The 13,342-nt window shown below is 45.6% G+C and overlaps 7 protein-coding genes across 7 annotated transcripts; 4 read left to right on the forward strand and 3 right to left on the reverse strand.

Annotated features, from left to right (window-relative positions):
• Positions 1-80: 80 nt before the first annotated feature.
• Positions 81-1,139, reverse strand: FPOAC1_011533 (uncharacterized protein; the record flags this gene model as incomplete). The annotated part of the gene is made up of 3 exons (XM_044855908.1): positions 81-428; positions 478-1,046; positions 1,097-1,139. The coding sequence occupies 3 exons, from the start codon at positions 1,137-1,139 to the stop codon at positions 81-83; spliced, it is 960 nt and encodes a 319-aa protein (XP_044703221.1).
• A 1,468-nt stretch (positions 1,140-2,607) lies between these two features.
• Positions 2,608-3,425, forward strand: FPOAC1_011534 (uncharacterized protein; the record flags this gene model as incomplete). The annotated part of the gene is made up of 2 exons (XM_044855909.1): positions 2,608-2,718; positions 2,772-3,425. 2 exons carry the CDS (start codon positions 2,608-2,610, stop codon positions 3,423-3,425), a joined length of 765 nt encoding a protein of 254 aa, XP_044703222.1.
• Positions 3,426-3,844: 419 nt separating this feature from the next.
• FPOAC1_011535 (uncharacterized protein) lies at positions 3,845-5,422 on the forward strand (the record flags this gene model as incomplete). The annotated part of the gene is made up of 1 exon (XM_044855910.1): positions 3,845-5,422. One exon carries the CDS (start codon positions 3,845-3,847, stop codon positions 5,420-5,422), a length of 1,578 nt encoding a protein of 525 aa, XP_044703223.1.
• A 178-nt stretch (positions 5,423-5,600) lies between these two features.
• Positions 5,601-7,958, reverse strand: FPOAC1_011536 (uncharacterized protein; the record flags this gene model as incomplete). Its single annotated transcript, XM_044855911.1, has 2 exons — positions 5,601-7,465; positions 7,514-7,958. 2 exons carry the CDS (start codon positions 7,956-7,958, stop codon positions 5,601-5,603), a joined length of 2,310 nt encoding a protein of 769 aa, XP_044703224.1.
• A 694-nt stretch (positions 7,959-8,652) lies between these two features.
• FPOAC1_011537 (uncharacterized protein) lies at positions 8,653-9,540 on the reverse strand (the record flags this gene model as incomplete). The annotated part of the gene is made up of 1 exon (XM_044855912.1): positions 8,653-9,540. One exon carries the CDS (start codon positions 9,538-9,540, stop codon positions 8,653-8,655), a length of 888 nt encoding a protein of 295 aa, XP_044703225.1.
• Positions 9,541-10,289: 749 nt separating this feature from the next.
• Positions 10,290-10,952, forward strand: FPOAC1_011538 (uncharacterized protein; the record flags this gene model as incomplete). The annotated part of the gene is made up of 1 exon (XM_044855913.1): positions 10,290-10,952. One exon carries the CDS (start codon positions 10,290-10,292, stop codon positions 10,950-10,952), a length of 663 nt encoding a protein of 220 aa, XP_044703226.1.
• A 610-nt stretch (positions 10,953-11,562) lies between these two features.
• Positions 11,563-12,168, forward strand: FPOAC1_011539 (uncharacterized protein; the record flags this gene model as incomplete). The annotated part of the gene is made up of 1 exon (XM_044855914.1): positions 11,563-12,168. The coding sequence occupies one exon, from the start codon at positions 11,563-11,565 to the stop codon at positions 12,166-12,168; it is 606 nt and encodes a 201-aa protein (XP_044703227.1).
• Positions 12,169-13,342: the final 1,174 nt, after the last annotated feature.

Consider the following 13,342-nt stretch of genomic DNA (forward strand, 5'->3'; position numbering starts at 1 on the left):
TACTGTCATAACCAACAGTAAACAGAATATGTGTAGCTAATAATGTGTGTCGAAAGCACTCGAAAAACCTGAAAGGCAGACTAGATAGGGACTTCTTTGAGATCCTCGTGAACCTGTTCCAGAATACTGGGATGCTTCGCCTTGTAACCCATAGCTGCAGCACGATCTCCCTTGATGAGCATGTTTGCAGCCACGAGATGTTTAACCTCTCCCTGACCAGCCTCTTCAAAGGGAACATTCTTGGGCTCAGCAATTGCAAAGATTCCTCGTGCATGCATCGCCTTGGCAAGCTGAGTAGCCATATCCTTCCAAGTGACTCGGCCTGTTTCAAGAAGGTAGTATCGGCTGTATGGTGTACCTTCAGCAGAGCCTTGAGCAGCCAAGTCAGAGATGTTGACGAGGAAGTCAACGAGGTCGAGGACGTGAGTCTAAAATTATCAGTACGTGTTTGTAATGTGGATAATGGGAGGAGCGCACCGTGCTTAGAATGGCGGTTCCATCGCCGACGTAGGGAACATATCCCAAAGGTTTAGCATTCCCTGTTAAAAGACCATACCCGATACCCATAGTCTTTGAACCAGTACTGGCGCCTCCATATACAACCGAAGGACAGACAATCCAAGTATCAATTCCCTCAGCCTCAAGAACAAGCGTGTCGGATTGTCCGTTGAACATGTCTTTGTGGACAGCCTTGATATCGTCTTCATTTGCATCGTTCCAGATCTTGCTTTCAGGGTTAAAGTTTCCAGACGTTCCAAAGTCGATGAAGTTCCCTGCACCGCTGATATGAATTACTTTGCCTTTGGTCGCACGCTCCTTTTGGCCAGCGATGATGGCTGCGACTGGTTCGGAAGTGAAGGAGTTACCCGCATTAACAGCGATGTCATGTTCGGCACTGGCGGCCTTCACTTTGTCAAAGTCGGTGAAATCACCAGTTATGATGCGATCTACGGTGAGGGAGGTTTTGAGATCGGGGTTTGCGCTTCTCACGTAGGCTGTGATATGCCAGTCTGGATGGGCTTGCTTGAGGGCTCTTGTGTAGGGAGCTTCAAAGGTTGTTAGTATGAGTTATGGTGCAATAGAGGTATGGACATACCACCAACAAAGCCAGATGCACCAAAGATGATAACTGAAGGCATTGTGAAGTTTGCTTGTAATAGTTTGAGTTGTCGCGTTGAAGTTTGCAGAAAGTTGATAGCTAGTGTTGGTGAATAGAATGATGTGGATGTGATGGTATCAAGTCGGACAAGAACTATCACAATGGTTCATATATATATAATTAATTACAGGTGAAGTTTCTACCCTGAAGCTGTTGTAGATAACGCAATAATGCATTGCTTAGCGCTTCACGAATGTCTCATTTCCAATCACAAGTGTCAAAAGATCAATAATCATAAGGCAAGATAAGATTCCAATTGACGGTCCCACATCCAAGAACTTGTCGTTGTTATTGATCACTTGTTGATTTATCAGCCCTGTTGCATCACAGCTGCAGGTCCTCTTGGTAGGGCCTAGCGCCTTGGGAAAAGACCCTCCAAAGCGACAAGTTTGTTGCTTACTTAGCTTACAGACCGCTTACAGAGAGTCAAGCTTACACCTTCGGAAGTCGGCACGCATCCAATGATTGATTTGTGTTGACTGGATACTTTGGCCTTTATCTAAGCCTTATCAGTTGGAGGTCTGGTCTTTGTTGAGTCTGGTGAGGCACTGTAGAGCGGCAATATTACACAAATGGCCCGCCTTTTGCAGGATAAGATGTTTTCCACTCAAACAATTGCTTGTAAACAACTTCCGAACAGCTTCCGTGTGGGTATTTTTCATCATCCATGTCGAGATATGGTAATGTTATTGCAAAGAGCACCGCGCACATCCTTTTCGGGGTTCGCTGTTCTAAGTATCCCATTTTATGGGGTAATAGTAGTGATAGCGTCGTTTTCAATAGCGGATCAATTAAAATAAGGCTCTTGCTCTGGCCGAGCCTCACAAAATTCGCATTTCGGAATGGTTGAATCTCCGAGCGAATACATACCGCCAATGACAAGTTGCAAACTACTCCATTTAATTCAGGCGATTTGCTAAAGTATGGAGTAGTCTAGTCTAAATCCTTCACTCGCTTCTGTCTGTGAATGAGTACTTCTGCAGAGTGACAGACAATACTTATCGTAAAGTATTTCGTATCGTATCCTGACTCCATTCCGTTTCAATCTTTGCCGTCTTTTCCGTACACCACCTCATTATGCATATCAGAACACTAATAGTATTCCTCAATGAGAAGCACTGAAGCCTGAAGACAGGGGTCCACTTCCGTCCTGGCTTCCGTGTCGCTTACTCTAGCGGCCAATAGCATAGATTACGGATCATGACTAGCTGAGGAGGATTTCCAATCCTGGCAATGGAGCAAAAGAATGCCCATCCTAAACCCGTAGTAATGTCAACAACACGGATTAGCGACAAAGAGTAGTGTAGGCTCATAATAAGTATATAAGAACATCAACGATAACCACTTGGCTATTCATCATCACTTTCAACCATCTTCTTCATTCCCAACATCCTCAACACAAGCAACATCTCCAACACCCTCAAAACAACACCTCTAATACTCTCAAAATGTCTTCAGAACAGTACCTCGCTGGCAAGACTGCCATTGTCACAGGCTCATCAAAGCTCAACGGTATCGGCGCTGCAACAGCTCTTGCTTTCGCAAAGCATGGTGCCAATGTCAGTCTTCACTCTTTCACCCCCCTCAGTCCATGCCATACTGATAATTGTAGATTGTAATTCACTATGCTTCCAACAAGGAAGCTGCCGAGAAAGTCGTCGCTCAAGTCAAGGAGACCGGAGTTCAAGCCATTGCTGTCAAGGCAGACTCGTCATCCGAGTCATTTGGCACAGATCTCGTCAAGGCTACCTTGGAAGGCCTAAACACAAAGACAATCGACATCATTGTCAACAACGCTGGCCAAGCAATCGCCCATCCTGAGATTGCAGCCATTGAGGCTGCAAACTGGGACGATATTCTCAGAACCAATGTCCGAGGTCCATTCCTTCTTATCCAAGCCGCTCTTCCTTACATGACCCGCGGAGGTCGCATCATCAACATCGGAAGCATAGCCGGAAAACTTGGAATTCCTGCATTGACTGTTTATGGAACCTCAAAGGCTGCGCTGACATTCATGTCTACTGCCATGGCGGGGGAACTGGCACCAAAGGGCATCACTATTAACGTCGTCTCTCCTGGACCTACAGCAACGGACATGACAATGGAGGGAACGCCTATTGGGGAAGTCTTGAGGAATCACCAGGTTGATAAGAGAGAGGGCGAGCCTCGAGAGATTGCTGAAACTATTTTGTTTATTGCAAGTCCTGGGTCTAGCTTTATCACTGGACAAGTTATTCCTGTCGATGGAGGAATTTATATGCCCTAAGACATAGAGTGCGTTATCGATAAAGATACCATTTATGAAGAGTAGTGGTTTCCAAACAAGAGACTTTTCTAATCTATCTTTGTGTGACAGATTAAGTTATAGTTGAACAACTGTAACTCAAATATTCAATGTTTCCAGGTATCCAGCAGAGAGTTAAATTGCCTATGACTATATCTTGAAGAAAGCTCTAATATGAGTAACTTTATTCAGATATTTTAATGTTAAAGTTCACTCATGCGATATGAACCAAAGCTTATTAACTATAGTAATAATACTAACTCTGTCGCGCATTTACATAAGAAGTTTGTTTAAGAATATGTATTATTTAAATGTTGCCTCCCCTCGAAACCCTTCCTCGTTTCCCTCAATGTCACCATTCTTTCAGAAAAACCCGAAACAAAAACGCAAACGAAAGCAAAATGTCTTCAACAACAGATAGACTAACAGCACTCCCATCCTTGGTCCTAACAGAGATTTTTGTTCAACTCGAAACCGAGCACAGTATCAGAGGTTTAATCAGGGCACACCCTTCTATGATCTGGCTTTACCATCGGTACGAGCGAGGCATCTTGGAGAGAATCTTAACCAATCTACTTGCCGACGATGTAGAAGGACTTATCCGAAAAGACGCCTTGGCCATCATGGAATTCAATACCGCAGAAGGACACTCCTACTCGCAATATCGTGGCCGTGATTTCGAAATTCAGCATTTTCAGTGGCCAGAATGGGCAGATTCTCCCACCCTCGGAGACCTTCGACAACTCCATCGACTTCTCAGTCGTGTCATCATATTCGTCGAAGACTACATCTCAAAAGCAACCAGCGACTATCCACCTCGGGCTTATCTAGGCCTTCCAGACCTTCTGACCGGTAAGCCCAGCTTTATGGGTAGCTTACTGGATACTAGGATGGTTGCATTCACCAATTTGACACGCCCTGAGCGTTACCGCCTGCTGCGCCACTTTGTTAAATACGAGTTTCTCTGCAATCTTTACAAAACCCGCAAAAACAGAGACAATTTCCGTCACCAATTTCACGGCTTCATTGCTTTTGGAACACCCCATGCTCCAGATCCAAAATTACTGTTATCTGTACATGAATACTATGCGAGCTTGTATGGTGCAGTATCCGCACATTGTACAGATGCATGGCTACCCAGTGTGCCAAGCTCCTTGACACTTGAGGGAGTTATGAATCTTTCTGCATCGGATTGCCGCCCTTTGGTCTATCCTGACAATCTATTCTTCGATCATAATGAGTATATGTCAGATTTAGGCTACAGAGATCTTGGATTAGCTGAAGAACTGGCCGGCCTTGGCCTGGACCTACTCACATCTGTTCTTAGCCGCTTGAGAATGGACAAAGGAAAGGGGAAAACGTACGTCAAGTTCTGGCTGCAGAAACTTCACAACCCCTCGCTTGAGTTTGATCCTTGGATACGACGTCACTATGTGGTGCGTTACGACGAGGAGGCCTTTGCCTATACAGAGCTGTTAATACCTGCACGCGTCTCATGTCCTGCCCTTTTCCCCCCTGAGCCTTTAGCATCCTGCCTTCCAGCCTTGAACAACCAACTGTTACTGGGGAGTGATATAGATGAAACATATGGCGCTTGGGTCATACATGAAAGCCAAGTACTCATGTACAGACAACGAGCATGGGGATTTTTCGACGACCAAAGGCTTTATTCCAATACAGTCTCTCACTTTCCAGACCTTTTCGAACTTTACATGGCAATATCTCCCTTAGTGGATGTTTTTATTCGGTTAGATGCCAAGTTTGGTGGGGATGTAGGGTTACAGCATGAACACCGCCAACTGCGAGAACAACGCCGACGAAGATCACAGCTTTGGCAGGATTACTGGGCGCGGAGACGTGCTGATGAACCCTTCCTTGATGACGACGAACGGTATGACAATATGAAGGAGTTCAGATTCTTCACTGGTGGTCCAGCACCTCAGCAACTACCTACTACCTGGACAGCTTATGACGATTAATGCTCTTACCAGTTGCGGAAAGGGAATCATAGATAGGGATTTCGAGCTAGAGGAAAAGGTCTGTAAACACAATCGCATCTTTTTACCACGCTAGCATGTGAGGATAACTGAGACAGCTCTATGAACTGCTAAGGAATATGTTGGAAGAGACAATACATATAGTTTTCTCGTAGCCTGACTATATAATGCGAATTGATTCTGTTTCTCTTGATGGTGCATTGTCCTTGTAATAAGTAACTGGGCCGAAAAGGTCATTCTCCCTAGCTTCTCGATTATCTTCTTGTAGGTTGAAAGTGAATGTGCCAATTCGACGGAAGGTTTGTGTAACTGGCGAAGGATCTAGACGATTCGGGGCATCTTCGGAATCTGTGCCAGTTCTATGAGAAGAGTCGTTGTCCGTAGATATCAGGACCAGACCTTCGTAGCTTTCCCAAATCGACTGCTCATAGCGATCGGTCTGACGCCAAGCTAACTGCAGCGGAACGCAATAAACCTGTATCCAGTTTGAGTCTGTTATCTCATCTGAAGAATCCAATATGCATGAATTGGCAAATTTGGGTAACCCTTTGCTTGGATCCCTCCTGTCTTTAAAACTCTCGAGGGAGGAATCTTCGATACATCTATGGTACTGTTCAGTGGTGAGGATTAAAGCGTCAGATAATTCTTCATCCGTTTTTGATTCGGTTGCGCTCGAGATCTTGAGTAGATGACATGGCCGTAGGTAACACTTCATGTCGAGATGTCCACCTGTGACCTTGCCAGTAGGCATGGATCCATGGATATCTCGAGGTTCGATGGAAATATCCACAATACTCGCCAGTTCGGCGTCCTTGTGATTCCAAATCCAAGGGACATATTCATCGTAAGAGTCGATTTCGCCATCTAGTGAAGCCCAGCTCCACGAGGGAGCACGGTAAGTGTCAGGACGGTGACGGGGTAAGCCGGATTTTGGACGCCACAGAAGACTGCGTTGAAAGTTGCGATCGTGCCAAAGGCCTGCCACATAATCTATTGTTCTCGGAACACCTTCCGGACTGGGGTTGGTCCCAGCTATTGTGATGATCCTTTCGACGATCCCCTGTAAAGCAACCAAGGTATCAGAACCGACAGTCAACTTCGCTCTAGTATATCTGAAGAGAAAGCTATCCCAAAATTCAGACGGTGACTCATCTTCTTTTGACATTCTCATAAGCTTTTGACGAAGATGCGACAGGCTGGTGTCTTCGTTCAACGGTGTACTGAACTTGGGATCGAGACCCAAGGGAAATGTTTCACTTGCTTCTACAGTTGTGCAAGACCACACCATTTGCTTTGGCCCGAATAACAAGGTCCTCGGCGACACAAGAAGCTCTTGTAATGCCCAGGCACGCCGGCTGAGCGGGCTTTCGTTGATAGTGCTGATCAGTAGGCGTTCTGGTTGATTGGGGTATATCGCCCATGGGTAACTGAGTCCTGGGTATGTCGTGTTGATATTTGCAACGCAAGGTCGAATGGCACGTGGATCCCTGCGACAGGACATTTTGTCTTTGACATTTGGGTTTCCAGCTGCAGCGAGGGTGAAAGCTGCCGAACCGTATATATCGCCCATCTTTGAGGACTGCTCTATCCAGTCTTCTTTTGAATCCTGAATGATGCAAAGGGCATCAATCCATATATATTCGTAGCCGAGAGTTTTGGTGGTGGTGATTGCGTCTTGGATGGTGTTTGGTAGACTTGCAGCCGGGATTTCTTTCTGGAAGTCGTGAATATTGTTGAGAGAAAGAGTGAAATTATAGCCTGATCCCCAGCTATAACTTAATGCCACATATGAAACTGCGACTGAATCTTTGGATGGGATGATGAGTCTCGGTTGTTGAGACTCTGAGCCCACATAAACAAGTCTCTTTGGTCGCCATCCTGACTGCTGCGATTGATAGGCTCCGCACATGTGGTGTGACCGGACACACTTCTTTATCCATTTGGACGCTAATTGAAGGTTCTGGTTATTTAATGTCGAAGCATGCTGTCTTAACTCGGTATTCAGTATGTGCTTGCCCTCCGTTTCTGTTCAACATGTTAGCGAGGCCTTTGCATCGAATTTCACAAACATACCTTGAAGCAGCCGTAGTCTCAAGTCGATAAGAAGTTCATTGAGAACACAACCTACTTCTGGCCGTATTTGCAACCAAAATTCATCTGGTAGATGAGTCTGAAGTGTGATATCGTTAATCGTCATTCGTGTTCTTTGTCCCCAATCTAGGCCTCCGCTCGGATCTCGCTCGACAGTCCGGTAAGAAAAGCAGAGATTGAGTATTTCGCTGGCGTCTATCTTAGCGAACGTGGCTACTGATTCGGGATCAAAGGCATGGGCAATTATGATACAAAGATGGCATCCAGATGTGCTTGTCTCAGCTATGAAGTCGCGCTTCGTCTTTGACCATTTTGCCCACCCGGACACATCAGTCAGTCCATTACTGCTGTAAAGACCGGATCCATCGTTCCTGGATTTGTAGGTGTGAATATGGCATGTTCCGGGTCTGCATCCATTAATGGACATTGAGCATGCATGCGTACAAGCTGCACAAAGCCGGGATCGCTCCAACCGTACTGGCCGCATCGCTGATGTCGTTGGCGTATTTTAATAAATGATTTAGTTATGTTGACTACGAGGATATCCGGAAGATACTCCAATCATTTAAACAAAAAACATGAACAACAGATGATAAACCGTAGTGTAACTGATACGATGAAAAGAGACCGTCTTGGTGTGACTCATTCGGGCAGATTTCATCAAGGGTCGAACCTCACTAGACTGAAGCTTGGACGGTTACGAGCAGGCGATTGCCAAATACGACCATTCTCAGAATTTGACTCAGCGATGATATATCAACTACCAAGATTAAAAGCAGTGTTAGTAAAGCGATGCATATTCCTGCTAAAACAAACATTCAGAACTCTTTGACCGAGTTATAGGTAGTATAACACACGGTGATTTTAGAAATAATCTCAATTGAGGCAACTCTAACAGGTAAGGCATCTTGCTGTCTACACCATTACCATCAACAATAACCAACCGTATTGGCCGTTTATAATTGTCAAGTATAGAATACGAACTGCCATTTTACTTAAAATCCATTGTCAAGAGATAAGACTAGCACCTGGTGTGATTGTGTCCACGCGTAGCTGGTCGGTGATTTCATCAGTATGGAACGAAATTGTATTAGTGGCTGTTTAGGACGTAGATCAAATCGCTACACAAGCGAGGCCACCCAAACATCCATGGTCCTGGACTTGCCTCCACGAAGCTGTTCATCAGCTCTCAATACTGCTTCTCTCTGACTCCGAATGAGAGTCGAGACCTTGCGGTCTTTAACATACTTTTCCACATCATCGAGGAACTCCCGACTCTTGACTCCACCGACCTCCCACATGCCGTCTTGTAGCTTCTCATTAGGGACAATGGTAGTCTCTTCTTCAACCTTCCACCCCGCCTGTTCGGCAATTCGTTTGATGTCTGGTGGAGTGAGGAGACACCGGATATTGGCCTGGCTCTCTGGGTGGTGAGCAGCTAGTGTAGCTTGAGCGAAAGCTGCAAGGACATGAGGGACGGCAGCTGCCTCAGAAGCTTGCATTGAGTACTCGGCGATGCATAGTTTTCCTACTCGGCCCTTTAAAGCTTGGAGCATCTGTGCGAGAGTCTCTTCACTGTCGAGATACCATATACAATGCACCAAAACAGCACAATCCCACTTCTTATCACCTGTTTCTTGTAGGAAGTCTTTGAGTTTTCGCTGCCAAAATGTGATGCGACTACCCAATTCACCCTTCGCGATATGTTCTTGTGCTTGACCCAGGGTGTACGGGGCGCCGTAATTAAGCGACGCGGGGTCGATAGCGTCAACGTGACCTGCTGGTCCCGTGGCAGCTCCTAGAACTACAGTGCATGTTCCTTGTCCGCAGCCTATTTCCAGGATATTGGACGCGGGGGGGATACGAAACGAGTTGAGAAGATTGAGTCGATGGGTCGCTTGATCAATTTCGATTGGTAATGTATCTTGTGTCCATATATTATATGCTGCGATTGATGGAGCAAGTGACAAGGGCACAGGCTGCCATTCCTCTATAGGCTTGGGACTCATGTTGTGCAAATACGCAATTACTAGGAAATATTCTCTTTATTTGGGGATATTACGAGTTTATAAGCAAACGCAATCTTTCTACAAACAGACAAGTCTGGTCCAAAATAGGCAGCTCATTGTAAGCCTCTGACTCACTGTATACCGGCTAATCTACATCTACATAGAAAAGTTGTGCTGACGGCGATAACGAGATTATAGCATTGATGAGTCAGTTACGCCAGCCCTACTGTTTGTGGCAGTGTCATGGCTTTGAATAGCAAGGTTCCTGAAACTCGTGACTATTCATGCGTTTAAGAATAACTTAGAAACAGTATCTTGTACACCGCTAGATCATAATACATGATGTGATCTAGCCATTTAAAAACTCTTTTGTCGGCTTATTATATTATGGTGGCTGGCCAGTTTCTTCTGCATATTCCGGTGGTTGGCCTCTTCCAGACAACTTCAAAATGCTGCGTTGTCTCCAGGCATTCGTCATTGTAGCGAGGCTTGGCGAGTTCATAACTAATTATGATGGGAGTTTGTGCAGATCAACCTATGCGTTTGCAACAAATCCTTGCTGACTTGTCTAACGCCTACTGGACCACTTAAGTCTGTGCGATAGAATATTCACCAATAACTCAACCACGTCGTGTGGAGTAAATACGGGGACGAACAGCTCACCGATTTAATATCAAGAGCCCGACGAGGTCTTACGCTCTCTTTGACTTTGACTTTCAAACAACAATTATTTTCATCCTTTTTCAACAATGGGAGCAACAATGGGAGGCAACCACAGAACATGGGACATTCGTACAAACATCTTCAGCCCTGTTGATAGTGGCGAGATGACTACTACTTCTTTTGACTGCCCTGGTCAAGCTGCCATTATGCGCTGGCGCAGTTGTTCGGTTCAGAGCTTGGACAATGTCCTACACAGCGGCCATAAAATACCTCCCCAAGAATACGAAGACCAAGATGGCGAGTCTAGTACATCACTCGCTTTCGTCCGCAAATCCGACCCTCAAGCAGGAAGCACATATATCATCCTCGACGTATCACAAACTCGTGCTTTGACTTGCCATAAAGGCAAGCTGCGCCTCGAACCCGTCCACCTGAGCGACGACCATGTTTCTGAGCAGGCTCAGTGGTTTTGCACAGCAAGAAACGGCTTCAAAGGTTTCAAGAATGTCGCCGAAGGCAAGTTCCTAGGACACGATGTGTTCTGGGACTTCTACGCCAGCGCTTCAAATCACAGTCTTTGGGAAAGCTTCACTATCGCTAGACGCCCAGGAGGTCTGTACTGGTTACAAATACTTCATTGGTGGACGCAGTGGCAAGTCACTGTAAGGGAGGATGGTAGTGGAGTGTTTGCAGAATTGGAGGACGGAACTGATTGGGAGTTTGTCAAGGTTTTGAGTATGGGTGAATGAATGTGACTGTTTTGTCACTTGGCATGATTGGATGATCTTTCTTTGGGCTGTTCAGTTTTTTGTTATTTGCTTTTGGCTATTTGGAGTTTTTTATATCTCTTTGTTTGTTCAGATATTGTTTGGGTTGCTTGCTTGTCTGCATATGATTACGATACCTAGAATGAATGCTAGATGATAACAAATAGAAATGATACAAACGGCGAATCGAATATTTATCACCAACGTGAATACGATCATCTCAATGTGTAACTTGTAGCAAATGAAGCCGCAAGCAGGGAAATTCAACGATGATACAACAGTGTCAACAGTAGTAAGTGAATCCGATCATATTGACTGATGGCCTTGGGATTTGGTTCTGAATCGTCTGACAGTGCTTTATTGTATAGGAACAAGATTTTTTTTATAAGCCTTCCGAAGATGAAGCCGACAAGTCATTAGACTTTAGAAGGAACAGCCAATAAATCACGAGCGCAAATGATCAAGGCGGGGTAATGAATCATTCTTCCTCCTTCATCTCAAGTGATGCGATTGCAATAATCTTCATTCTTCATAAGTCAAGACAAAGCGCATGTCATCAAAAATGTCAAGTTCTGCGTCCAGCGTTGGGGCGATGACACCCGCCACCACCGAAGTCGACCAACTTGATCACTGGCTCGATTCCTTAACCGTAGGGACGAACACCCCAACGCACACTGAGCGAACGCCAACCGCATCGGAGTCAGGCGACAACACTACTGACTACACGCCAACCGCATCGGGGTCATGCGACAACACTACTGACTACATTGGTCTTACTCGGAAGTCCGATCCTCACCACGACGGTAGATACATCATTCTTGATGTCTCCCGTAGCCGTGCTCTGACGTGCCACGACGGATATCTACGTCTTGAGACAATCGACCTAAACATACCCCACCAACACGTGTCAGAGCAGGCACAGTGGGAGTGTAAGGAAAGGGGTGGCTTCAGAGGGTTCAAGAATATTGCTGCGAGGACCTTTTTGGGACACGACGTTTGGTGGGACTTCTACGCAAAAGTTTACCACCATAAGGGATGGGAAGATTTTACTCTCTGTCGACGTGAAGGTGGCCTGTATTGGATTCAAACTCTGGACTGGTGGACGCAGAGGCAGGTTTCTGCGAAGGAGGATGGAATTGGTTTGTTTCGACAGGATGATGGGGGTACTTTGTGGGAATTTGTCAAGGTTTCGAACTGATCGGCTGTGATGCATTTGATCACGAGTTGCATCTTGTGGTTCCTGTGGGTTGTTGTCTGATATGGCAGTGGTAGATTGGAGGACGATATTCTAGCTAAGTCTGGAGACTTTGGCCTCCAATACGCTTATAAGATTGCCATCACTGGACGTTACTAGTACAATTATTACCGCATAATACATTGAAGAAGGGTTTGGACTTGAGTCATAAAACTGAAGTCTTTTCAACATGAAATGGTGGGTCTCTCGCGTACTACACAGAAGTGAGATAGGACAATAAGTTACGAGGTTGTTGGAGGAGCATGTGTAGCTGGACAATCTTAACTCGATCCGCGCGAAATACTATAATTAGTAGCCCGCACCAGACTACGTATATGGCTACGAATACTTGCTCGTATTGTTTGCTATGTAAGTTTAGTAGACAGGAAGGTCGAGATATGCAACATCGCCATAGTGGTCCCTCTGTAACCACACAAACTACGACCGTCACAGTGGATTCAGCAAAGAAATAAACGAGAACTGGGGGTTTTCGGGCCTGCCGCTCTAAAGCCTGTCACTAACAAATCGCACTCGTTATGATGACTGCATTTCGCACAAACGGACATTTCCATGACCCTTCCTCCAAAGAGTTAGATCATCCCACAGCAGCTGTTTAGTGTAATGCAAGTCGAAGTAACGTAGCCAAGAGGGCCGGTTAGCGTCAACGAAAATACTTTGTGGCGTCAATTGAACGAATCGTCTGTCGTTCCAACAAGACAGCTGACAGCCCGTTCCACTGGGAGGTTTTAAGGTTACACGACTTAGGCCTTGAAACAGTCAAGACAATTCAACCAGCTCTCATCACATGAAGTTTTGGCTTGAAGTAACCTCACGTCTCTATCAAGTATCACAGGATTGATCGATGAATCAACAGAGGATCACATCATCGACTGTTGGAATCTGACCTGGGTTCTACCGATCTGTTCAAACCTGTTGTCAACTGGCTATGGCGAATAATCCTGCCCGCTCAAGTCCATTTGCTGTTAAACGGCGCAATAAAGACAGAAAAGACCCAGCTTACTCAGGGTTTTTCCTGCTAGAATTCAAGACTAATAAAGCCACAATCTTGATGTTAGCCGCTGGCGTCTAACTAGACTCGACATTTGTTGGGCAACAAAGACATAAAGCCTTGGAAGGC

This window comes from Fusarium poae, chromosome 4 (genome assembly GCF_019609905.1).
Source record: "Fusarium poae strain DAOMC 252244 chromosome 4, whole genome shotgun sequence".
Taxonomy (NCBI): domain Eukaryota; kingdom Fungi; phylum Ascomycota; class Sordariomycetes; order Hypocreales; family Nectriaceae; genus Fusarium; species Fusarium poae.